Source organism: Mauremys reevesii, linkage group 3 (assembly GCF_016161935.1).
Source record: "Mauremys reevesii isolate NIE-2019 linkage group 3, ASM1616193v1, whole genome shotgun sequence".
NCBI lineage: Eukaryota > Metazoa > Chordata > Testudines > Geoemydidae > Mauremys > Mauremys reevesii.
The window spans coordinates 11,565,005-11,590,655 of record NC_052625.1 but is presented as its reverse complement, the minus strand read 5'-3'; the positions used below and the strand labels follow the sequence as shown (position 1 = coordinate 11,590,655).

General features: G+C 38.5%; 1 protein-coding gene across 4 annotated transcripts; it reads right to left on the bottom strand.

Annotated features, from left to right (window-relative positions):
* Positions 1-1,019: 1,019 nt before the first annotated feature.
* BTBD3 (BTB domain containing 3) lies at positions 1,020-25,651 on the bottom strand. 4 transcript variants are annotated; one of them, XM_039532238.1, is made up of 6 exons: positions 25,584-25,624; positions 23,077-23,225; positions 10,901-11,168; positions 10,282-10,372; positions 9,669-9,787; positions 1,020-5,393 (listed from the first exon to the last, which is right to left on the bottom strand). In XM_039532238.1, exons 3-6 carry the CDS (start codon positions 11,041-11,043, stop codon positions 4,361-4,363), a joined length of 1,386 nt encoding a protein of 461 aa, XP_039388172.1. In that variant the 5' UTR covers positions 11,044-11,168; positions 23,077-23,225; positions 25,584-25,624; the 3' UTR covers positions 1,020-4,360. The 4 variants fall into 4 exon arrangements, with proteins under 4 accessions (XP_039388172.1, XP_039388173.1, XP_039388174.1 ...); XM_039532239.1 differs by lacking the exon at positions 23,077-23,225 and having other exon boundaries at positions 25,584-25,651; XM_039532240.1 differs by lacking the exons at positions 23,077-23,225; positions 25,584-25,624 and adding an exon at positions 20,771-20,785.

Sequence of the window (25,651 nt, the reverse complement as noted above, 5' to 3'; positions counted from 1 at the left end):
GGCGAGAGGATAGCTTATTCTCCACACTCATTCAATGCCGAGTCTCAGTAGAGAGGCTGAAGGTGCTGGTTTTCTGATGCAGTTTGTCCAGTTAAAACTGGACTGACACTAATTTATACTTTTGGTAGTTGATAGAAACACATACCACAAGGTATCTGTGTTAAGTACTGATGCAGTTAGCATAGAACAAGGCATAAACAGACACTGTTTTTTGTGGTTTTGCATCTCATTGTGCACATCATTTGGTATGTGGATTAACACTAGTAATCAATTTTAGAAAACCTATCACAAGTGACACTAGTTGGAATGTTCAGAATGTATTTGAGTTTGCATTTTAGGATCAAGTTAAGAATTCTCCCTTTTCCATGAGGGTGGACTTCTCCAGTTCTCTTTGAATGTCTCTTTCCTAACCCTCTCTTTAGCTGGTTTGTCATTGGAACCAAAATCCTCAGAATGGATCTGTGAAGAAATATGATGAACTGTTATTTAACTCTGTTGGGAAAGAAATGATTGAATGAGAAGATTCAAATTTCCAATAGGGAACAACCTCTTTCTCAGGTCTCTTTCAGCCTGCACCATAAATGTTTCTGAATTCTATCAGTGTACCCTGTTCCAGAATCTTAAGGACGGACCGCTATGGTCGCTTTCTGTACCCGCTGTCTTTTAGAATAAACAGAATGACACACGATCCTCCCCCCAGCTTGGTAATATTAATAGAAAATATTAAAATGCTAGTAGACAAGAAATTTCATAAAGCATATAAATGAATTCATTCACTCCATCTCATTAGCTTAATCGTCAGTCTTAACAATGTAACTGATTAACATATTCATTGTTCTTCCTTGGTTTTCCCTCAGACTTTTACTTCTTTTGGGTTCAAAAGATCCCAGAATACCTAAGCTTAACAAATACTCCTGCACAATTATCTAGAACAATGGAAAACACTAAAAAGAATAGCCAAAGTAAGGATTTCACTATTTATTCCACGGATGCTTCAAAAGTACCACAGGAAACAACTGTATAAGAACCAGTTTTATTTATATGTTTAATGTGATTATACACATTCATGTGTCTTACAAGATCTGCACTGTTACATTAAAGATACAGTACAATAACATTCAACATGAGGTACTTCATATTTATATATCTGTCCTTCATAAATAATGCTGTAAGCTGAAGGTCAAGCATAACTGGGCGCTGTGACCTGAAATTAGCTGACTTTATCACAACAATTAAAAAAACAGTTCAGTGCAATAAGTATGTGGAAATTAGAATATTTAAATACTATTTCAGATATGCTTAAAGCATATTACATTACAATGCCCTATCTTAGTTCCCTTTACCAGCAAAATCAATATACAAGTAGTAAAGACCGCCATAAAATACCATCTACATAATCTTCTTTTTGCTGAAGTTGTGTTTACGTTCCAGCATCATACATCGGGTGCTTTCAAAATATAGATTAACATTTTCAAACTTGGATGCCTAAAGTTAGTTGACCAGCTCTAGATCCATATTTAGGCACCTAATTACGTGGCCTGATGTATCAAAGTATTTGGCAACAGCAGATTCTATTTACTGCAATGGGCTTGCTGGTGTCAAGCACCTCTCAAAAATCAAGCCACTTATTTAGGTGTCTAAGTTTTTATTGATCCAAGCTTAAATATTTTGACCATAGGCAACAAGTCTAATTTATACCTGGAACAGATTCAGAGGAATTAAGCAAGAAGCAAAGCTTTCATTCTACTTTGTCAAAAATATTCAAGGGATAACAAGTAAAAAAAAAAAAAAAAAAAAGCAGCTAATTTTCTATATATCACAGCTATACATTATTTGATCCCATAACTATCTGTTCCAGCCAGTCAGTTTAATAGATGCTCAGCCTTTATTTGTAGATAAATTAAAAAGAAAAACACCAAAAAACTAGAACCAGTCAGAGACTGGTTTATCCATACTAGTACAGTACACTTTTTGTCCCACTGTGAGGCACGTACGTCTGTTCTAAATGAATCAGTTACTTGCTGTAACATTGTTAAATAGCTGCATTCTGTCACTCTGCCCCATAAGCATCATTCAGACAGAGCCATTATATCTATGTCAACCATTTCATATACAGTAACTTGGCCAGTCTTTGCTTTAAAGTTTATTTTAAAAAAATTCAACTACTGCTCAGATAACGTCTACACGTAGATGACTATTATCCCATGACAATCTTACATTCCTTCGTTGTCTCTTCAATAAATATTTCCCCAACCATTAAATTACACTGCGTGTATATTTTTGGTTGCTGAGAGATCTAAATATAATTAACTGGAGCTTTAAAAAAAAACAAAAAAAAACCCTTCAGTTTTCCAGGGAACATTCTGTGCAGATCTCACTAACAGTCTAGTTTAGGTACATCTGTTATAAAAAGCATTTTCTATATATTCTGAGGGTATTTTATACTTCCGAAATAATGTATTTGCTCATGTATGTAAAATTGTAACCATTACAGTGAATAAAGAACATGGTACTTGCAGAACAGTCTTCCCCTCACTCTTCTTTTCATCATCCACAGGACAGGGAAGACTGGCTTAGGTCTTTGAGTTTTTGATGCCTACTCCAATCCGGTTGTCATTACTCCAGATCATGGTTTGGATACTGCAGAAACATACCAGCACTTTGAGACGGCCAGAGGGCAAGATTCCAGCAGTCAAGGAGTAGGTGGAGTAATAATATTAACTGATAAGTAACCATACGGGAAAAGCGGTTCCATTGTAAAACTGATGATTATATTTAATGTAGCACAGACATTAGTCTTTAGCCTGGCCAAAGAATCATTTGGGCCTCTATTTTAGCTTAAAATATGGAAAGAAAATATAACCACTTCAGAGGTATTATAAAGGTGAGACAAATTACCTCAGTAGTGTCCTCTTTGTAAGCAATTTTCACAATCTAGTGACTAAGGATTTTCTTTTCCAAAGTGTGGACTTTATTTAAGTTTAAATAGTACTTGGATCTTTTAGTTACACTGATTTCCTTCCCTCTTAAACAGCAATGAGTCTGTAGTCCCTTCCTGCCAAAAATACAGGCAGAACTACAGAAAGCTTGAAAAGTAATTCAGGGGGGGAAAAAAAGCTTTTGGACCACACAATCCTCCATTTCACATTTAAATTAAAACTAATTGCAAGAGATTAGACACACGTTTCCCTTCACTGTATTACATTTGGTGCTCACCACCAGACATAGTCCACTCTGGGGAATTTTCTTGCTATCATCTATTTAATTATCTGCTGAGTCAGATTGTGCGGCAATAATATAATAAAGCTCACATTACAGAGAAGGAAAATGTAACTCAGGACTGGGACATGTTACTGTGGAGTGATGTTTATTTTCATTTGTACAGCGGGAAAAAATCCCTCTCCAAATGTTTTATGTAAACTAACCTATCCTTTGTCTCATGCTAGATATCATCACCCAGCTATTTAGTAGTGGGCCAAATGAGAGCAATTTTAAAAGCATCTCAGTAGAACTATTGCAACATTTGGTTAAATGCTTCGAAGCCACCTACACAGGTTGTGTGTATACAAGTATTTCCCAGTCTTAAGGGAATGAGTCAGAGGAGCTCAAGAGGGTGCTGGTGGGAAAAGCCCAGCTCATCCCGGCTGCAAGCATGATCCTGCATCTGTGTATACAGCAGTGTGTGGCTCCTTGACTGTTGCCTCCCTCTCTTCTCTTGCAGCCATCCCCAATACAGCTGGCCACCTACGGGACTGGCTTGCCTCTATGGGGCTGTGGGTTCACACACAAGCTTCTCTTATCTGCCTCATAACACTTGGCTCAGCTGTAAGAACTAAAGCAGCCCAACCTTGTGGAGCCCCTTCCCTGACTCTGAGCAGCATGTAGCCTTCTGGAGAGTTGGGGAGCAAAAAACAAGGGCAAAAAATAAGGAGAAGCAGAGAGAAAAAAGACAAGAAGGAAAAAAGAACTGAGACAGAAAGAGAAAATGGACCAAAAGAGACAGCATCCAGTGTATTGGGGGCACAGTCCATTGGAGATATGAGGGAGGGCGTCCAACTGCTGATCCACTGCAAGTAGGGGCACGCCAACAAGACAGGCTGGGAATCGTGGGCGTAGGTATATCTGACTCAAACAAAGCTTTAGGAACTTCCTTGCTCTTAAGAGCTTCCAGTTAAAGTTGAATGTTACATTTAAATTTCATCACCAAAAGAGGCTACAAGTCCAGCAAGCAGTAACTATCCACAGCTTTTAATTATATAGTCTCTGTACTGATCACAGCTGCAGGTAACAAGCTAAGCATCAGTAGGTCTGAACCAAATGTGTACTTCAGGTCAAACTCGTCCTCTGGAAACATTTTTGCTCAGGCGTAGAATATGAGTTCTGGGATCTGCCCTCCCTGCACTCCAGTGCCATTAGTACTGTCTGAAGAGCACTGGAATTGAACAGTTACCTTCCCACACTGAACTTCAGTCATTCCTTCTTGTCCAAAATAGCTTAGTTCATTGCCATCCAGTATCACACTAGCTGTATAAAAGGTATCAGGCTCAATCTGCACTGGATACTCAAACCACACTGGGAAAGTGTTGCTAGATCCATCTGAGAAGTACTTGCTCAAGTTCTGGCCTAGGATAACACCTTGGCGTTTAAGTTCGATCTTTGCACTATATTCTGCTGATCCACAGCTAGACCCATACAGCCCAAAGCCAGCAATGAAAACTCTCTTATCAACAGCAAACTGGATGCTGTCACACCGACCCCTGTAGCGCCACTGGTTGCTGCGGTAGGCGCAAGACTGGAAGCGGTGGCAACGCTGGGGGACAAGGCCTTTTCTGGCATTGCTCACAAACTCTAACTCTGGCTTTTTGGCAGCTGTATACCAAAGGAAGATATCATTGGTTTCATTGAGAGTCAGCACCCCGGACTGAGCAGCACCATTTGCAAAGTCGTCGAGTGCCATGGTAGGGATGCGAATCAGGTAGAGAGCTTTCCCTAGGACCTTGCGTTTATTTTCTATGCTAACAGGTAAATCTTGTCGTTGACACTCAACTTCAGCCCAGTTAAGCGCAGCTTCGAAAACAACAATTTCTTTGGCATTCAGCGTCTCCCTTCGGAGGATGCTTTCAAGCGTCTGAAAATCAATATCGCAGAACCCCTCCGATTTCAAAGCTAGCTCTGCTTGAGCATCAATCACTTCCCAGCAGCGCTGGGTCAGGTCAGGTTCCTCAAATAAGCAGCTCTGGGAGAGCAGCACACAGGCATTCTTTGCACTTAGGCTCGTCTCTAGGAAGTTGACACATGCTCGGGCAAGATGAGGAACGATGTACTTCTTGGCAGCATAAAGAGTGGCCAGCACGGTATCAGCAGCTAAGTCAATTTCATCACAATAGATGTATCTGAAATAAAATACGCACATGTAACACTGCTCTTCAGTAAAAAGACATTGACTGTCAATAACACCTGAAAACTCGAAGCAGAGGGCACTCGAATGGTGCAGTGCAGTATTAAAACTAAGAAATACTTTCTGGAAAAATCAAATCCTACTTCAAATTACACGATAAAGAAACTACAGGCCAAATTCATCCATGGATTAAGCTCATCGAAGTCAATGGGCTTATGCCAACGATGAATTGGGCCTTGCATTTGGGTCACATGCTACACAAAGAAATTGATAAAACTATGAAGTGCTACCCCTTCATTCCCATTTTCTTCCAAGTTCAATAACAGTTGCTTTCAATAATGAGGTAGAGAACGCACTCTAAACAGTCAATCAGCAATTCCAATATGGGAGTGACTCTAATGTATCCAGATCCTAGCAAACTTGGGTGAAAAAATTCCAAATAAATGACTTGATTAATGAGATTTTTTTCACCCCCCAAAAGGGTTCATGTCAATCAAGGTTCTTGAAGAAGGGTTGGTTTATATGGCTAAAACAACAGTTAATACTGTCTAGGACATGAACTTCAAGTGGACATATATTGAACTTCCTTTTCTGGTGAACTATATGGTGACTTTATTCAGACATGTGCAAAGGAAAAGAAAAGTGAGTTTTTCAGCAATAACAAACACTTCACATCAGACATGGGTGCCAAGACAAACTAGTTTAATATCTAGGCTCTCAGAAGTGTAACACTGTCAAAATACATCAAATACCATCATCATGCCATAGGCTCTAAGATTTGCAATCAAGTGATGAAACCTCTTACACTAACTAACCTCAGATTGTAAAGGGAAGGATTTCATGTGTTTACTGATGCTACAACATGCTAGCTTCCCCAGAAAAAATGTATTCTCTCACTTTCCTATGGAAGAAAACTTGTTAAGACTCACTGCCATGTCAAAACAGAAGAGATTCAGCTAAATTCTGTTTACGTGATTAAATTCCTGAGGTCCACTACTGTTGGGGAAATAATGAATTAGGCACCTTGTTTTTAATATCTCACACATTCGGTCCTATCTATTCTGGATAAATGCATTCTGTTAGAAACAATGTTAAATGTAAATTTGTCTTTAGAGTGAACAAGGGAGTTATGTTTAAAAATATGCTTGCTTGTTGTGGCTGAGCCACTAAAGGCAAAATTGCATGTCATGCTAAGGAAAATATGTTAACTGGTTTTCTAAAATGATGCAATTTCACAGGATATACAAAGCCTAGGAAAATAAATGATAAAATGACATTTACTGGATTAATATCAACCCATCTCTCATTATGGCTGTTTTTGTTTTTACTGTAAATATGTATAAGTCTTGTTTTGTTGTTTGGTTTTCATGAATCAGGATATGGCAGACTCCAACCTGCTTGGGCAGATTTCCAGTTAATGATGGAAAACTAGTAATGTACCACATGTAATGGGGCAGAGAATAACACCAATTATGAGTTCTTGAAAAATTGGGGTCAAATAAAATGAGATCTTTTTCACAGTAATGTGCCTCTAAAAATGCTACTCTAAGTCACACTTGAAAAATTCCGTTTAGAGTATATAAACTCTGATGCAATGAAATGTAGCAAGTAATGAATAAAAACATTAATATAGAACTGAATCTTGGGACCTTTAGTTCTTGACTTCAATGAGACTACTTGCAGGAGTAAGAATTACGCATGCAAGCATAAATTGCAGGTTTGGGTCCCTAAGGGTCTACATATTTTCTTGTTTTCTCTACCGTCATCTCTCCAAATTTGTTCCATTTTATAATTCTCCTCCTAAACCTCCAACTTTTTCTCCCTCTCTGCTTGTTAATACAAAAAAAAGTAGGGCGGCATCTGTTTTAAATTTAAACAGTACAAAACCTGCGAGTTTAATATTCATGGAAGTGGAGAAGTAATATCACTGGTTTGAAGCAGCCATAGCACAGATAGGCTCTCTGCAGCATTCCACATTTCTCATTCTGTCAATGCATCTCTATCCTGATCCGCAACTGCTGACATTCCAGTCCTAGTCTATTCCTCAGCTGTACAAACTGTGTGATGCGCACAGGCTGGGATTAGAATGAGACCATCAGTCTAATTTTAATTTATTATTTGAATCCTGGTCTTCAGGGTTAAAGACACTAACTGAGTGTGCCAACTAGGATATGCATTTAGCGACATGTAACTGTTTTGTCTTTGTAAAGCTACAGTGAATAGCTAATCAATTTTGCAGGGGGCATAATTACTACATGCCAATAACGGATACTACTGAAGATTCTGCATCTAATAATAGGTTTACTGGTGTTTGTCTTCCATGCGTCCACTACAAAATTAATCAACTAAACACTATTAACAACTAATACCCAAACACAGATTAGTGTATATCACATTATAAGAGTTCATGGCTTAGAAGAAGATGAGCATTTCCAACGCTTTCTTTTCTTACAAAAGATTACACTGTATTCCTCTTGATTGTTGAAAAGGGGACCTGGCGAGAAGAGGGTTCGACTAAATGCTCCTCTCGTTCCTGCTTTGCAGGGATGGGTGCAAATTCTCTTCTACTCTCTTCTTCCTGTAGCCTGAGTGTTTTGGACCTTCAGTCTCATGCTGCTGCTTGGGAATGTTTTGAACATCAGTAGAGATACTAGAGCACTGCAGATTCAGGGAAAGAGAACTGCATCAAGTTCTCATTTGGAAGGTAATCTGCACAACCAAAATAACTAGATTTTTTTTTTAAATGAACGCTTGGATTCTTAAGAAGTTGATGGCTGAATCCCCCCACTTTTCAGATAAAGTTTCCTAATTTGCTATTGTCAAGAGAATTCGTCAGGCACTGGATTTTGGTATTAAAGTTCTTGTTTTTCAGGTTTGCCCCACTGTACAAATCTCTTCAAGCAGATTTCAAAATCCATGTATTCTTTAAATGGCAAGTTTAATTTTTCTTTTCTATTGGAACAGCAACTCTGTCTACATAATTTTATTACTGCTACATTAAAGTACCTTACGTTCGCCCCTTGCAGAGAGAAAGTCTAGCTACATCTCACTCTGTAAAGTTAAAGTATTAGCTGTATGAAAAACATGTTTTAAATAGCAATGTGCAAAATGAAAATCTGCAATGTATCTATTCACATGTGGTAGCATATCATAACGTTGTCTCAATTCCATATTAAAATTGCTGAGTGACCTTTGATTTTCATGGAAAGGCATCTGTCAACATGCATCCCAAATATTTCTGAGGTTCCTGCTGACAAACTGAAAAGTCTGCAGCTGCATAAAACTTCGAACACTATATCTACCATGCCATTGTTTGCAATCACAAATCAAGGCAATCCATGAAGTATATTTATAAAGCTGTTAACTAGCAATTTCACTATTGCATGCAACAAAACCAGTAGCATATTAAAAGGGTCTGGATATTGATCTCAATTAAAATGAGAAACAACAGGGTCCCAAAGTAACCAATGACAGTGTTAAATACCAGAGGAAAAAAATTCCAAATTATAGAGGTTGGGTGATATAATTTCCATTTGAAAATCAAAGTTTATAGTGACAGCCAAGGATAATTCAGCAGGGGAACAATTAGTATTTCATTACATCCCCTTCATTCAGCGAAAAAGCAACCTAGTTCCGAATCAGGTTGGCAGAAAGAAACCAGATATACAGAGAGGGGGAATACGTTCATTTAAACAGCCCTTTATTTTTAATACGTTCCAAATGCCCAATATTAAATAAAATAAAGGTTTTACTTTTCAGTGGCTGCATTCAGTAACTCGGGGGTGTTCTGAACAGACAAGAACTCTGTACAGTAAGCATACAAAAGAGCTAGAGCACAATGTCAGTGTATGAACCCAGAAATTCCAATTTTTTTTTTTACTTTTCACTATACTTTCGAAGTAAAATAGGTTTTTTGTTAGAGCTGACAATTCTTTTTAGTAACTCCCTCCTTTTGTGTAGCAAGTGTAGTGACAAATCAAATCAATAGGCATTACAATGTGCTCAAAGATCTCCTGTCAGTCATTATTTATAACAACTGCCTACATTAGCCTAATGTTTCCGTGTCTAGAAATAGAGGGTGAGAGAAGAGTTCAGTGAAAATAGAAGTTTTAAACAATTAAAATATAGTGGGAGGCATATTTTTGAACAATTACTTCATTTCTAGTTTTATGACTCTGTTTAGACGGATATCCAATATTTGAACTGTGACAGTACTGCTGTGCATATACAGCATAAACAAATACATTTCCAGCAGAAGAATGATGCTTACTTCAGCATAGCGAGAAAAGCAGCAGGCTCAACATCTGGTATACGAATTTCATCTTTGTCCTCAGCAAGCTCTCCGTAAAACATTGCATGGAATACAGAGCTCCCAACAGCTAAGACGTACTGTTGAGAAAGGGAAATCTTATTTCATGCGATAAACTGAAAGCATTGCCAATAAAAACAGTGAGGGACAGCAACTACCACTATGAGTATACTAGCTTCATGGGTAGAGAAATTAGATACTATTATGTGAGAATGAAGGCAAACTTACTAACAAAATTACACGTTTTCCTACCATTTACCTTGTACAATTAAATGTTTTATCTTCAAAGAACAAAGTGAATTTCTGAACTTTATTACTCCTAGAAAATCTTTACACCACCAACCATAAAAAGAGACAAAAAACAGTCTTCCCAACTTTACATAAAGCCTCTTTCATCACAACACAATATTTAATTGGAAATACAAAGAAAAATAAAGTATTTCACTGGACAAAGCCATTTCAAAATTTATGTCTGTCACAAAGAATTGGAGTCTCCCACAGTAAGTTACACTGTTACAGTTGAAGTTACTCTTGCTATTCCCACATCTGAACTGATAATGCAGCTGTTGCTTACTTTGTGTCCTGGCAACCGCTGGGTCCCACCTGGTGGCCCAACCACAAAATGAACATCTGCCATCAAGTCATTGTTGAACATCACTGCATTTCTACAGACAGAGGCAATGTGTTAATTTATGTAATCTGGCATCCGACTCCCACCCCAGACCCATGAGATGAAACTTTTTAACATCTTAAAGTAGCATTTCAGTAACAAACCAGCTAAAGAACAAACAAAAAAAACCAGGTCACACAATTTCTGACCACTTTGCACACGATCACACACAAATATACTAGGGGAAAACAGATCCAAGAAAAACTTGTGAAAACTTTTCAAAAAGTGAAAATTAAAATCAAGAACATGTATTGCTAAAACAACAAACATGTAAGTCTGCATGCAAATACCTATCAGCTTAAAGTACTGCAGCTTACAACATTTGTACTACTTCAGGAAAACAGCTGCACTGTCCGGAAAGAGATACTAAAATTTTTCCATTACCAAATACTTGCTTGGGGAAAAGGAGTAGCATGTTTTATTCAATGTGTATAAATGGGAAACTAAATTTAACATTGCAAACCTGTTTTGCTACAATTCAGCACTTCATTTAAACATCAAAAATAAATTCTCTTGAACTTACCTCTCTCGGATGGTGGGATAAAGCCCTTGCCAATTGGGGGCAGGGATAGTGTTGTTGTTGTTGAGGTTTTGTTGGTGGTATTGCTGGACAGCAGTTGTATTAGTGTTGGCTGGTTTCTTTCTGGGAAAAATATCAGCAGCCATCTTCTTCTTCTTTTTGGTCTTCAAGGTAATGATTTCATAGCAAACTGGAGGCAACTTGCTGCTGCTGCTGCTGCTGCTGCTATTTCCTTTCTTAGAGCTTTTCTTGGACCTGTTCTTGACTGTCTCTGGAAGCATCAAGAAGAAGGTGAGACATTTCATGTTCTTTCCCTTGTCATCTACCATGAGTATCCTTGTTTGTATAGCTAGATAGCCTAACTAGGTAAGAACATGAAGAAAATTGAAGTAGGAGCCAAGCTGTTAAATAAAAAGCAGCAAAGCTGAGATTTTGCTTCTTTTCCAGCAAGACAAGGTGACCTTTTCAGTGTACTGAATAAGAAACTGGCTTTAAGTTTGATCCAGTATTTGACTTGTTAAATACATCTCCATTGTGACTCCCAGTTTTATTTACTTGCAAGCTCTTTTCCAAATTTCCTGAAACTGAATCACCTCAAAGTGCTACATTGTGCAAAGAGAGTATGCATCTAGCTATCGCACTGGCTTTTTGAATTAGGCTAGCAAGATGTGCCGTAGCACTGCTAGGCTGTTCAGCTGGCTGAACTTGTGTGTTGAATGGATCTGAACAGAGTAGGTATTACAGCCCTGCAGATGGAGTCAGACAGCCAGTGTTCTGAGCCAATAGCTGAAGTCACCGATAACGATTGGACCCAGCAGCACAGTGACACCTATTGTAATGTGCATAGCTCTAATATTAAAGGGAAAGCATTTAATGTGTAGTCTATGTAATAAAGGAAATTGCATAGTTACATCAGGGCATGACTAGACAGGAATGTATAAATTCTAGGTATCTTTTATATTTTAGTAATCCCTGATGTTACTCAGATGTTCACCATCATAAGAAGAGCCCCACATTAAGTAAAAAGATGAATAGCTTTGTATTTAAATATTTCTATTAGAGACACACTTTCTGAAGTAGTAAATATTCCATGTAGCTCTACTATGTATTTCTGTTGAATTCTCCCAACCCATTATTATAAAAATATAATGGTTAATCAGAACTAAATTAAAGCAAATTGATTTGCAGCATAAAAGAGAAAGATGAAGTTAAACAGTGCTTTTTGGTGCAGCTTATACTTTGGTCCAACATGAATGGAGAAGAGGTCACAGCTTTAGCTTTAACTCACTATGTTTTTGCTAACATAAGAGTCTTTGATACCGGTCCCAAATCACTGAGCAGTACTAATTAAGCCAAGTTACACCAGACATGGTTGCACTGCATCAGCATCAGAAGCAAACTTCTAGATGTGCAAATCAGATTCAAACAGTGTCCATACATTTAATCAATGTTTCAAAGCTTTAGATGACAAACTTTGTCTTATCGAAGGAGTCTGTCAAAATCATAGTTTTAGATATGAATAAATGAAGATTTCATTAATAAACACATTCTGAAATAACAGAAGAATTAGATAACTAAGCCTACCTAAGCCAACCAGTTTTATTATGGGAGAATTTTACTTTTCAGCCACTGACTTGCTCAACAATTTAAATGTGGAGTTGGGAGGCCTTAGTGTTGAGCTGAGCATCAGAAAAGTTAAGAGACATGACTAAAACTGTTCCCCCCTCCCCCGAACAGAAGGACCCCAAAGTATCACATTAAAGTTATTTATTTTGTAAATGATCCACTACTCATAGACAATTTCACAATTTTCTTCAAGTTTTTTAGAAAATTAAATCTAGTGATTTTTAGGCTAAACCAAACCAGTTTCCCAAGACAGCTGTGGAAGAGGGAGATAATATAATAATAATAATAATAGGAGATATACCAATCTCCTAGAACTGGAAGGGACCTTGAAAGGTCATTGAGTCCAGCCCCCTGCCTTCACTAGCAGGACCAATTTTTGCCCCAGATCCCTAAGTGGCCTCCTCAAGGATTGAACTCTCAACCCTGGGTTTAAGCAGGCCAATGCTCAAACCACTGAGCTATCCCTCCCAAGGGAGATCTTGGCCCCATTGTAGTCAATGGAAGTTTTGCCATTGGGTTTCAATGGGGCCAGGATTTTTACTCCAGGTATTTAATGAAACCTGGTTACAACCCCAGTTCTTGGGGCTCTATAACAAACATGCTCAAGGTGTCTTTAATTCCCATTAACTGCAAGAACTAGTTGCAGGTTGTTTATAGACTGTACGTTCTCCCTGTCCACTCTCTTCTCCAAAAGAGTAACGGCTGCATTAATAGAATGGCTCTGTGTTTGCCTTAGTCCAACAACAGGATTGCATCCGGAAAAATGGACAGAAATGCAGCAAACTCATGGAAGATATCACAGATGCTAAGCCTTTGCTCTCTTCGGTAGGATACTACTACTACTTCACACTTACATAGTGTCTTGCATCTTAAAAGCACTGTACAAACGTTGAGAAACAGGTTACGCAACCTCAAATGGCAGATCTAACCTAGCAATATGGTTATAGTCTGTCACAGATGGAAGACTGTCAATAGAAAGATTTGTGGGGGGGAAGTTGATAGTCTAGGTCATGTTCGTCGTCAATGGAAAAAAATACACTCTACGGAAATTTCTCACTATAACCCAGATTTAGGGAATTTATAACATGGGATAAGGGGTAGTGACTTTTTTGCAAAATTTGAGGGTTTTGTTTTGTTTTTTTTAAAGAAATGGTTGTGAAGATAACCTTCTGGATGTGTAATGTTTTCTTCCTAAGTCTCCCTGAAAGAGACATTTCACAGGAATAAGGTTTCAAGCTTTTACAGATACAACTAAATGAATGTTCTAGCAAATATTGCAATGATCTGGTCTTCAATGTATCAGTCTGGCAGAAAGGGGAAGAGAAAATAACATGCGTGGGGAGTCAGAAGATCTACAGAGGAGCTTAGGTGTGGAAAAAGTCCATTTCATAAAACACTATTCCAATAAACTAAAATTAGGATTTTCATGTGTTTTTTCCCCCCAATTAATTTGCCAAAAGTAATCCAGAAGTTATGCCCAGAATTATTTCCAGTAGATTTCGAGTGGCCCTCTCTTGTAACTGTTCATGCATTTCTTAAGGAGAACAGAATAGGCAGATCTGATTAACTCAGTCCTGGAAAAAGAAACATTAAACACAAACTGGCTGGAGTCAACCATACTTCAAACTTCTGGAAAATATAATGCATGTATAGTAAGTCTAGGTACAGTCCTCTGCCACACTTTCTTGAGAAAAGAGGAAGAAAGAGCTGATGTACATTCAGTCTAAATAAATTTAAAAAAAAAATCAGACAAAACCTTATTTAACAAGATGATAATAGCTGAATAATAGTAAAAAGCCCTATCACAATATATAGAAAATATGCCTAAATAAAACTACTTTGACTACTTTCCTGCCGTGCAGCAAAATCTGTCACGGGGCGGCTGAAAGAACTGATGGTACAATAGAGACCAAGAGCTATGACAGATTATGGACCTATGACATTTCTTTGTTTTTCCAGCTGCCATAAAACCAGTCTTCTTTACTTAAGTATATAAAAGTCACATGATGGTCACTCCTGTGTGAGATAGGAAACCATAGCAAAGTTATGAATGAGAGTACGTGATCTAGGAACAGGAAAAACTAAAAGATTTAATTTTGGGATTTGCAATCATTGCCTTCCAATGCCAGTGGAACAGAACAATTCCAGTCTGTCCAAGTACAGAAATACAATCTGTGCACAAATTACTAAAGTAAACATCATTAGCATTCTGTATAACACTGACTGTTCTTTCCTGCTTCTAGGGCGGTTTTAATCCATGTTCTTCTGCAAAGTTGTACTTTTCTAGCCCACATACACATTAGTAACCTCACAATTTGCTATTTTACCATAATTAAAAAAACAAGTTATCCCTGAACTGCTCACTATTGAAAGACTAGTCGAGATCATAACAACATATCATAGAATCATAGAATATCAGGGTTGGAAGGGACCTCAGGAGGTCATCTAGTCCAACCCCCTGCTCAAAGCAGGACCAACCCCAACTAAATCATCCCAGCCAGGGCTTTGTCAAGCCTGACCTTTAAAACCTCTAAGGAAGGAGATTCCACCACCTCCCTAGGGAACCCATTCCAGTGAAAAAGTTTTTCCTAATATCCAACCTAAACCTCCCCCACTGCAACTTGAGACCATTACTCCTTGTTCTGTCATCGGGTACCACTGAGAACAGTCTAGATCCATCCTCTTTGGAACCCCCTTTCAGGTAGTTGAAAGCAGCTATCAAATCTCTCCTCATCCTTCTCTTCTGCAGACTAAACAAGAAGTCTGCTTCTGGTAACATCATCAAGCAAACAAACTGATTATCTTCCACACTCTTTTCTGTGGCATCTAAGATGGTTTTCTAATGTTCTATAGCTTTTCTTTCTTCATTAATTCCCTATTTTATATTACCAGAGCAGAACATTTCTGTATTATATAAATACAATAAAAAAAACCCATTTGTTCTAAGAACAGCTTTGTCTTTGTTTCGGGACCAAAGTATTATAACTAGAAATAATTTTAAAGTTAAAATATGTAGGAAATTCATAATTCTTCAAGCACAGGCAGGCAAAGTCCCAAACACCAGATGTTAGAAATAAGGAAGAAAACGTTTCAAGACAGAGATATTGTGCATTACACAATTCCCTTACAAACTGTTAAAGGAGAGTTATAAGCCTATGGAAATCAGCTTCTGGTCACAAGTCAAAAAACTAAAGTCTATTTTAAATTCAAATTTAAGTAATATATGTGCAATGCTTTTTTTAAAAAAATTAAGCTTTTTAAGATTATAAAGTGCCTTGTGATTATTGTGAAGGATGCCAGAGGGGCATACTACACTACAAATGTTAATACAACTTTAACTATGTTGGTGCCATTATAATGACATCATTCAAAAGTCTACACATGCTATTAAAAATTATTTTCAGGGACTGTGGCATTTTTCCCAGAATATCTGTCATGCTGTGGTAGCAGTGATAACTAAGATTTCTAAATCACCCTCTCTTATTAGGCTGTACTTTTATCTCTGTTTTAATGAGCAGGACCCTGAATCAGAAATAAAAACAAGATTTCATCAGATTTCTCAGTTCTCCATCACCACAAGATCTTGTTCATGGGAAGATAATTCTAAGTGAATAGTGAGAAAATTCATACTTTTCTTTTGTAAAGTAGCCAAGTATGTCTTCATTTGGTGAAGTAATTATTGCTACACATTATTAAAATTATTTGTTCAAATTCTACATTTCCTTTCATAGAGAGCATACCCACATTAAAAGGTAAGTCTTGATATACACCATGAATGAATACTCAGCATCAGTGCTTAACAAAATCTGTCCACTGTTACTTTTCATACAAATGTCTGCTGAATTTAAGCTTTGATTTTAAAGCAATGTGTAAAATTTGCCAAAGTACCTAAGTGGTGCATGATCCTAAAATCCATTGATTTTGTCTATACTACAGACTCTACAGCAGCATGGTTATGGTGCTGCAGCTGTGCAACTGTAATGAAGACACTTCTTACATCACCAGAAGGGGTTTTTCCATTGATGCAGTTAACCCACTTCTCCCAGAGGCAGTAGTTAGGTCAACAGAAGAACTCTTCTATCCACCTAGCTGCATATTTATGTTGACCTAACTAAGGCGCTCAGGGCACATTTTTCAGTCCTGAATGATGTACCTAGGTTGACCTCATTTTCAAGTGTGAATCTGAAAAACGAGATGCTTGATTTCCCCCAAGAAGCAACCCACTGAAATTGTCAAAAACCTTCCAACTCCACAGTTCTGAATGTCAGTGCGGAAACTGACCAGAATCACACAATTTCAATCTGGTGTTGCACTGGAGAATTGAAGCTGTATTCACAAAGGACCCTCCAGAAAGAGAGGCTACAGGAATAGTACTCAAGACCTCTGACACCAGCCAGGAATTTGGAGTAAAATAGCAGAGACCATTCCTATCTTAGAACAGTCGAAAAGTTGGGGGAAAGGTAAAGTGGCATAGGAAAAAGAATGGCAATTTCAGACCAGTCCAATGGTCCATCTAGTGCAGTAGCTCATCTTATGGTGGCCAATACTAATAACATGTCTACTGGGAAAAATTCTTCCTAACTCTAGTTAGCAGTTGTCTTATGTCCTCAAGTATGAGAACTGATATCCCCTCATAAATTTTATCCTAGCTAGTCTAATTGCAGAAGATATCTTTTCTGAATCCTATTAAGATCTTTATTTCAGTAGTAACCCGTTGAACTCACTGCTCAGTGTAACACAAAGTTGTGCTAAAAAATTATCAGTTTTAAATGAGTTGTCTTTGATTTTCCCAGTTTTTGTCCTCTTGTACTTGTACAGAGAGGTTACGTGACATATCTCTGCATGCCATCTCTTACAGGTCTCCTCACTAAACCAGGGTTAAAATTTTTCATCCGTCCTCATACAAAATTTTTCCCAAGCCTCTAAAATTTTTCACCACCCTTCTCTGGATCTTCTCTCGGATATCCTTTTTGAGGTGGAGTGAGCAAAACTGAACACAATATTTAAAATGAGGGAATAGCATCGATTTCTATAATGACAGGAAATTTTAAGTATCTTTCTTCTGGTTTGATTTCAATCAGATTTTAAATGTGATGTAAGTGATAAAATGGAGGGCATGTGGGTTTATCAGTTAGCATCTCTACCAGATTCATCATGTCCCTTGAACCTACTGGGGGCTCATAAATCACATACCTACTAGTCAGAGGCTAACACCCAGGTGGAGGAGCAGTCATTGTGATGCACCTCCTCCTAGATGTTTTCTGTATTAGCTTCTGGCAGGCAGGTTTAAAGATCTCTAGCTAGTAGTCTCTTACATTTTCAAAGCCCTTCCATACATATTAAAGAAGTCCATTACAAATGGAGGGCTGGATTGTGCAACTACTGTTGACGTCACTGGGAATTATTCCTATTCAATGGCTGCATAATCGAGCCCAGAATGTGACATAGCCTTTTTTTTTTTTTTTTTGTAGCTGACAGTACAGAGTGGAGCAATTGTTGTACCATTCAATTAAGAGCTATGGATCCATTTTAGGTATTATGCTCGAATCAGGCCACATTAAATCTACAAAATGAATGTTTAAAGCTAATCTTGTACGCTTATTGTAACAGGATTTGCTGCATGAACGTAGTCTGTCTGGACCATAGCTATAACGAGCAAAATTTCTGATGTCACGTGCTACAGGGATGCAGTTCTCCAAGTTGATATTATTGTTAAGACTAATTAGCCCACAAACATTTTGTTCCATCTGCATGTTGTAAATGGCATGGAATAGCATTAAAAGTTTTATCGCTACATCACGTACAGTTTTACCAGTGTGCTCATACACCTCTACCCCGATGTAACACGACCTGATATAACAGGAATTTGAATATAACGCGGTAAAGCAGTGCTCCGTGGGGGGGGGGCTGCGTGCTCTGGCGGATCAAAGCAAGTTCAATATAACGCGGTTTCACCTATAACGCAGTAAGATTTTTTGGCTCCTGAGGACAGCGTTATATCGGGGTAGAGGTGTGCATATCATCTACTGCCAGTCAGCCTGGTGAATATAGGTAAGGAATATTCCAAATACAGTATTTAGAATTCAATCTATAAGCACTAATTTGTTTCTTAATGGATCCACGCAAAAATGAGTGACTAAAGACTACAGTTAATCTTAGACAAATTGTTGGATGAGTAAACCTGCAACTAAACAATCTCATGATGAAAATTTACTTCAAGGCCTACAGAAGCCATAAAAAGAGATACAGTAATTTAAAATATTTTTTTCTGTCCAATATGGAAATTACTAATTCCCATTTATGCATCTCAAGCCCCCTCAGTCACTGGAGTGTTAAGATTTTGGTTTCATTTAACCTCAAATTTTGCATAGTACCTTGAGAAATTGTAATTTTCCTCCACCAAATCTGTTGGGTCAAAAAGTAAGATCTCTTCCTTAGTGATTGTCATTTTTGTTTCTAAAATCAGACCTGACAGCATTCAACCCTTTTTGCAGTAGGTGACAAACAGATCAACTTTAATTCTATCCTGCCTCTTACAAAAATGGATGTATAAAAGAGAGACTGGATGGCTCAGGAAATTGGTAATGAGATACAGAGCTTTTCATCTCTAGGTCACCAATTCTAAATTGACAGAGGTCAGTAGTAATCAAAAGTCATTAGCATTTAATGATTGTTCAGTGCCCTATAAGAAAGGAGCTCCTAGTGATCACTAGCATACTTCAATAATGCCACCATTACAATTAGCACCCTTTCTAGAGTCTCAGTGGAGAGGCTGAGTACTGAATCTCTATGCAGACGGAACTTCCCTTCTTATCTTAAAGATAGGCGTGGCCAACGCAGTTTTATATTGATTTAGCTATTTCATTTAGGGGTGTGATTTTTTTTTTTTTAACAAAATAGTTACATGTATATAATTCCAAACAAAGGTGCCTTATACAGATAAAGTTTATCCCTTCCCTATGGGAACAGCTTTATATCAACATAATGGTGTCCAGGAGATTGTTCCACTTTAACTATACTGATACAGCTAAAGTATTGCAATGTTTGCATGTAGACAGATCTGTAGTTTTTAGCAGGGCTAAAGCACACTGGCAGAGTAGATTAACGAAGCTCACATTACCATTGCCTGTATTGTACCTGTTCTGTGGATGGGAGACATCAACTCCCTGGACTGTCAGTTTGGCAGTCCTTACAATTGGTAAAGAAAAACATAGGGAACCTTCAAAAAAAAGTCCAGTGTCAGGTATTGTAATGTAAATGTAATTGTTCCATCACGGGTAAACAAGATAATGTTAATTTTGTTTTAAACTACAATTCCCTAAACATTACTACAAATAAAAAGTGCAGTTTAAAAATCTAAATCAAATCAGTAACTTGGCAGACTTGTGTTTATAGTGGGAGATTATACCTGGCAGCATTCAGTGAAAGACATTTTAAATGAGTTTAAAAACAGAAAAAATTGGCAATGTCTGTTGTTTTCAATGAATTTTAAAAGGACAGAAAAGGAAAGCAAACATTAATCCAATCAGAGGAAAAAAAGAGCATGTTGCTCCATGGGCATAACAGTCAGTTCACAACTGTTGCACTCAAAGTGTGATGGAAGTTTTTTGTTCTGTTTTACTGACCCTCTCTTTTCACAAAAGTGAAGTTCAGGGTACATAACTGGTCAACTGGTGATACTGTAAAATATATAGAGAGAGAAAGAGAGAATACTATATACACTTTTCACCTGAGGTGATAATTTCTGGTCACTGCCAACCTGAGCTGGATCTGAAACATTCAAGTCATTAGAAACCTAAATTTAAATGGCTCTTGGCCATATCACACTGAGCTGAATTAATCTTGGGCACACAGGTGAAAGGCTTTGTATCCTATTACCTGTTCATAATTTTAAAAGCTTGCCTCAAGAGCTTTGTTATGTGGATTTTTTTGCTAATTCAAGTTCAGAATGAGGGTTCCAAAGGTGAGATGAAAATTAAACGGTATTTTCCTTTGAAACTATTATTTTAGAAAGTTACATTTATTTTCCCATGATCTAAACATTTCAGTCATATTTTGCCTAATAGATCAGTCATGCTCCAGTATTTTTATTTCAAATACTTTTCCCTCCTCCTCACAATTTAGTGGCATGTGCTTCATTTTAATGAATTTTCAAGATAAACAATATAATTAGTTTTCTGAATACACCGTTTCCAACTAAAGATTTTTTTTAAACCATTTTAGGAGTAGTTGTCCAGCAACAATTACCTAAATGCTGGTTTAATTTCCCCTCCGTGGTAACACTGCCTGAGACCTCTGGAAATTCCATGGGCTTTGACTTCATAATGAGACAGAAATGGAAATAATGATGAGCTAGGAAGGAACAAATCCTTGTTTAAACAACTAATCAAACATGAGCTGCTAAGCTATTTTAAGAGATCATTTGAGGTGAATGGATTTCTGTGTTAGCTTGAAATATTAGAAAGTTTTATCTAGTATGAAAAATCTTTATTTAAATTGTGAAATACTTTCCTCCAGTACAACTTCGTCTGACAGGCCAGCAAGTGTAAGACAAAGCAAGTAGTACTAAACATGGAATGTATATTTTGTGCCTGGGTATACTTTTTTAGCACACGTAAGTGAATGGAGCAATTTTACTATAATTCTAATGATAGTAACACACTTTTTTAAAGTGATGTTTCTTAGTAGGAGCAGAGCAACCTAGTTGATAGTGGCAGTGATTTTATAGCTATTCTAAATCCTTGAATTGCATTATACACAGAGGATTTTACAGAAGTGTTGTACTCTGTACTAAAGATTCACAAAACGAGTCAAAACTCAGCACTGGCTTAAATGCTCTCAGTTCCACTGAAATCAACTTGACACTGAAATCTACTGGTCTTTGTGCTTGCACTGTTAGTTCTGCAAGTGCAAAGAGTGACTTCAGTAACAATTGTGAAATGTCTAATATGGCATTATTTATTACTGTGTATTTAATTATGTACACAAAACAGACACCACAATGATAGGCACCTTATACATTTGTTATGAATAATATGTGGCTGCCTACAACTCCACTCTGATGCTGCAGAATAGACTCTGCGCATCCTCCAACATACTATCATGTGGGCTAGGTGAGTCACTGGTTAACTGGTATTCAGCCCACAGAGGAAAGATTTAGAAAGGGGTCCTGCCCCTGAAAACATTACAAACCCAAGGATAAGAGATTCATGGCTATTAGACAAAGAAAAGCAGATGGCCCAGTGGACTGAAAACTTGCTTGGTTTTCACACCCTTGAAGAAAAAGTCGTTGGGTCAAAGCGGAAGGCACAAAACTGTCATCTTAGGAAATGTAATGTTTTCAAACAAAATTACTCAGATACATTTTTTTCACCAATTGACTGAATATTGGTCCATTGAATGGTCTGACCTGCAAGCCTCCTGGGTTATGCAGCTGTGTAGGCTGCGCTTCACTTTATGAAGGAGTACTTTCACCTCAGTAGCAACTGCAAAATGTTTGCCATGGCATTTTGTGACTGCATGAGTGCTCTGTAATTGGAGGATGTGCTCAATAAGTAATTAAAACCTCTTCTGATTTGAAGGGCAATTCTATCATGCACTGAGGTAGAGGTAGTCCTTCAGAATGTGAAGTAGCCCATAGAGACCATTCATGGGTCAGTAGCACCCCCTGCCCCCCCCCCAGTTAAAAAAAAATATCGATAGCTTATTGGCTGGCAAGAACACCAGACTCCTTTGTTCTTCTTTTATAATAATTTCCCGAGGCTACAGGCTTCCAGCAAGTGGAGGGCGAAGAAAGGAAGACAGGCTCAAAATACAGAGTTTGAAAAGACTGGAGCCAGGTGTACATTTGCCTAAACTTTTCTCCTCACATTTATAATAGGATGGTTTTGTGGTTAAGGTATTGGATTGGGGGATTCATATCTGGGTTCAATTCTGGGCTTTGCCATGGACTTTTTGAGTGACCATGGGCAAGTCCCTTAATCTCTTTGTACTTCTGTTCCTCATCTGTAAAGTGAGGGTAATAATATTTGTTCTTTCATCTTTACACTTTTAGGGGCACAAATTGTCTCTTACTACATATTTATTCAATGCCTGCCACAATAGGGCTTCAGTGCCAGTCGGAGCCTCTAGATGCTTCTGTAATACAAATAATAATATGTATGTTTGTTTGGGGGTTTTTTGGGTCAGGGAGGGAGGAGTGTGTCGGGTTGTTATTTTGATCTACCACAGAAAACTAGTTTTTGTCCTGAACAGATCACCTTGCTACAGAACCAGTATTATATTTTTACACAAGTTCACAAAACAGAAACAACCAGATTTCTCATAAGAACAGAATATGAGCCTGTCACCACAAGATCTTCATCTTTAATTCAACCTAAGTGAGCAGTAATTCCATGTCAACATCACCAATAGCTATTTGGTGACCTATCGGGAAAAATTGGTTGCATGCAGGTTTTAATGGGCAAGTGTCCACACAATAAAAATCACCATCACAATTGGTATCTCTGCTGTCAGCCTCAGCAAACAAGCTGAAGGGTCAGAATTACACTCACTTCTGAAGGTGTTTCCTGCAAGTTAGAGTGGAGGCATATTGGAGGAGAAACATGAGAAAACGTAAAGTGCATTTGGCTGTTCCGTACTGCAGAGGATAAACAGAGGACTTCGACCTCCAAAGTTGTCTATTGCTCATCTTTCCCAGACACTGTAACATTGGATGAATAAAGTTAATAGTTTCAAAACTAAAGAATTAATTTGGAGAATTCATTTCTATAATTAAACCAGAGATGTCATGTTTCAAGACAGAACACACCACTCTTTATAGAAAATAGTAGGACTAGTTCTTGTCTACTTAAAACAACTACCTTGACCTAGGTGGTGCATAATGGAGGCCAGGGGAGGTTTTGCTTCCCCAAACCTTGTGGGAAGAGACGGGGCAATGGTGGATTTGGGGCCTCTGAAAAATCTCCCCCTGCCATGGCCCCAGGGCTGGAGAAGCTCTTGCTCCGTGCCACAGCTCCAGGGCCACAGTAGGGACACTGAGTTTTTCTGGTCTCTGGACAGCAAGGGAGTGGGGAGCATTATATACAGTTAGCCCACCAATACCACCTTTCTCTACAAAGCCCTAAATGTTAATGTTTGAGACTGCACAACTGCTAATAAGGAATAGTAAGACTACTAACAGAGCAAAACAGCTTCACTAGTGTCACTCAGACAGAATACCTCCATATACATAGACAATATTTCTTATTTTGATTTAGACACATTAACAATTAATATTTAAACACACTTAAAGATCAACATAATATCAATTCAAACACTTCATCAGTATAGAAAAACGGATCTTCCAGGAAACAGCCTGATTGAACAAACAGGCTTTACAGCCTGTTGTGAAGATCAACAACTTTGAACTCTGTTTCATGAAAAGGGATGGAAAGAAGCAAATTCCAGTTACTGGCCCTCAAATTACTAACCATGCCCAGCCCCCAGACACACATATCTAAGGACTCTGGGCTGACCAGAACTTCTGGGGTAGCAGAACACATGAAGAAAAGTGGTCTTTAAAATAAACAAGATCCAAATCACTTGCTACAAACAGCATGAAAAAATACTCTAAATAGTCTAAAATTAACTTTTCTACTAGACTTGTAGATCAGTACCTTGCCTTGCCTTAGATGCACCAGTTGCCTTCTCTGTATTTTTCTTTTAAAAGGAACATGGTCCCAGGTCAAATAGTATTTTAAGTTACTATAGTTAACATCACCATTTTGGAAACTTAAATAATATAATATTTGTTTTCCAAATCAAGGATCTAACCTTCCAAACATTTATGTGCAGGAGTAACTTTACTCTCCTGAATTTATCTTCAAAAGGACGACCCTGCTGAGCAAAGTTACTTGTGTGTTTGCAGGATCAGGACACAAATTTATATTACTCCCACTTGATATTTTATTGCAGAGTGATGAGCAAGTTAAAGCCATTTATTTCTTGGTTCATTCATATATTGTGGAGATATTCAACTTCTGTTATTCTTGTAGTTTCTTACAGATAAAATTTTAGTGACAACAGTAGTGTGACAACACCCATCTGAATTCTTGCCTAAAAAGTTGACCAGGTTTAGCTAAACACAAATTTTAAACCCATTTAATTAAACTGGGGCAAGCCCATGCACTTTTATTTCAATTTAGTAAACTTAAATAAATGTCCTTTTCCCACCCCCCAGCTGTTTGTACCAGTTTAGCTAAAGTGGCTTAAAAGCTGGCACAACTTTCTCACGTAGACAGATTCTCCTTTGGGAGCTCCTGTGCACTCCCATTTCCTTCCACTTTTAAAGAGACCCAAAGTACCTCCTGGAACACATTACAAAAAATAAGGCATTCAATTCTGGAGTAACCCAATCTATAGCTAATCATTTATTTTCTTTCTTATGAGAGACATTGGCAACAAGCTATTAGGTTTTTTTAAAAAACAGGAATTCATTTGCCCAGGCCCCACTGTGTGACATCTGAGAACTTCCACAACTCAGAGGTGTTTTCCTAAACAACCAGCCCAAGAAGTTGTGACAACCCCACCACCAACACGGACACGATCAATCCAGCTTTTTGAGCTTCGCAAGGGGAGGTTTTACTTCGCCCTTTGGCGGCAGCAGCAGCAGCAGCTTCCCCCCCGCCCCGGGGCTCTGAGGTCCTTTCCAAGCATCCAGGAATGAAGCTGCACAACCAAGGGCCATAGCACAGGGCAAAACTTCACCCAGCGCAGACGCTGCTGGGTGCAAGCTCGGGAAGAGGAGGCTGCGGAACCAGCCTCCCCAGACCCTTCCCCCGCAGGAAAGCGCCCCCCAAATAACCCCCCTCCCCCGCATGCCCTTCCTACCCCAGCAACTACCTGGGCCTCAGTCAGACCCCTCCCCACATACAAGTCCCCGTCCCCCTCCCCAGGGCCCGGCCTCTGCAGCCCCCTCCCCGGCCCCTTCTCACGCACGGCGCATCCCCCCGCAGGCGCCGTCCTTATCCCCCGCGCCGATGCCCGCGGGAGGGAGGGCCGCCGCGCTCCCTGCACTGACCTCGCGCTCTCTGCGGGGCGGCAAGTCCCAGGCAGGGGCCAGGGCACCTCGGCAGCGGGAACGCGCCC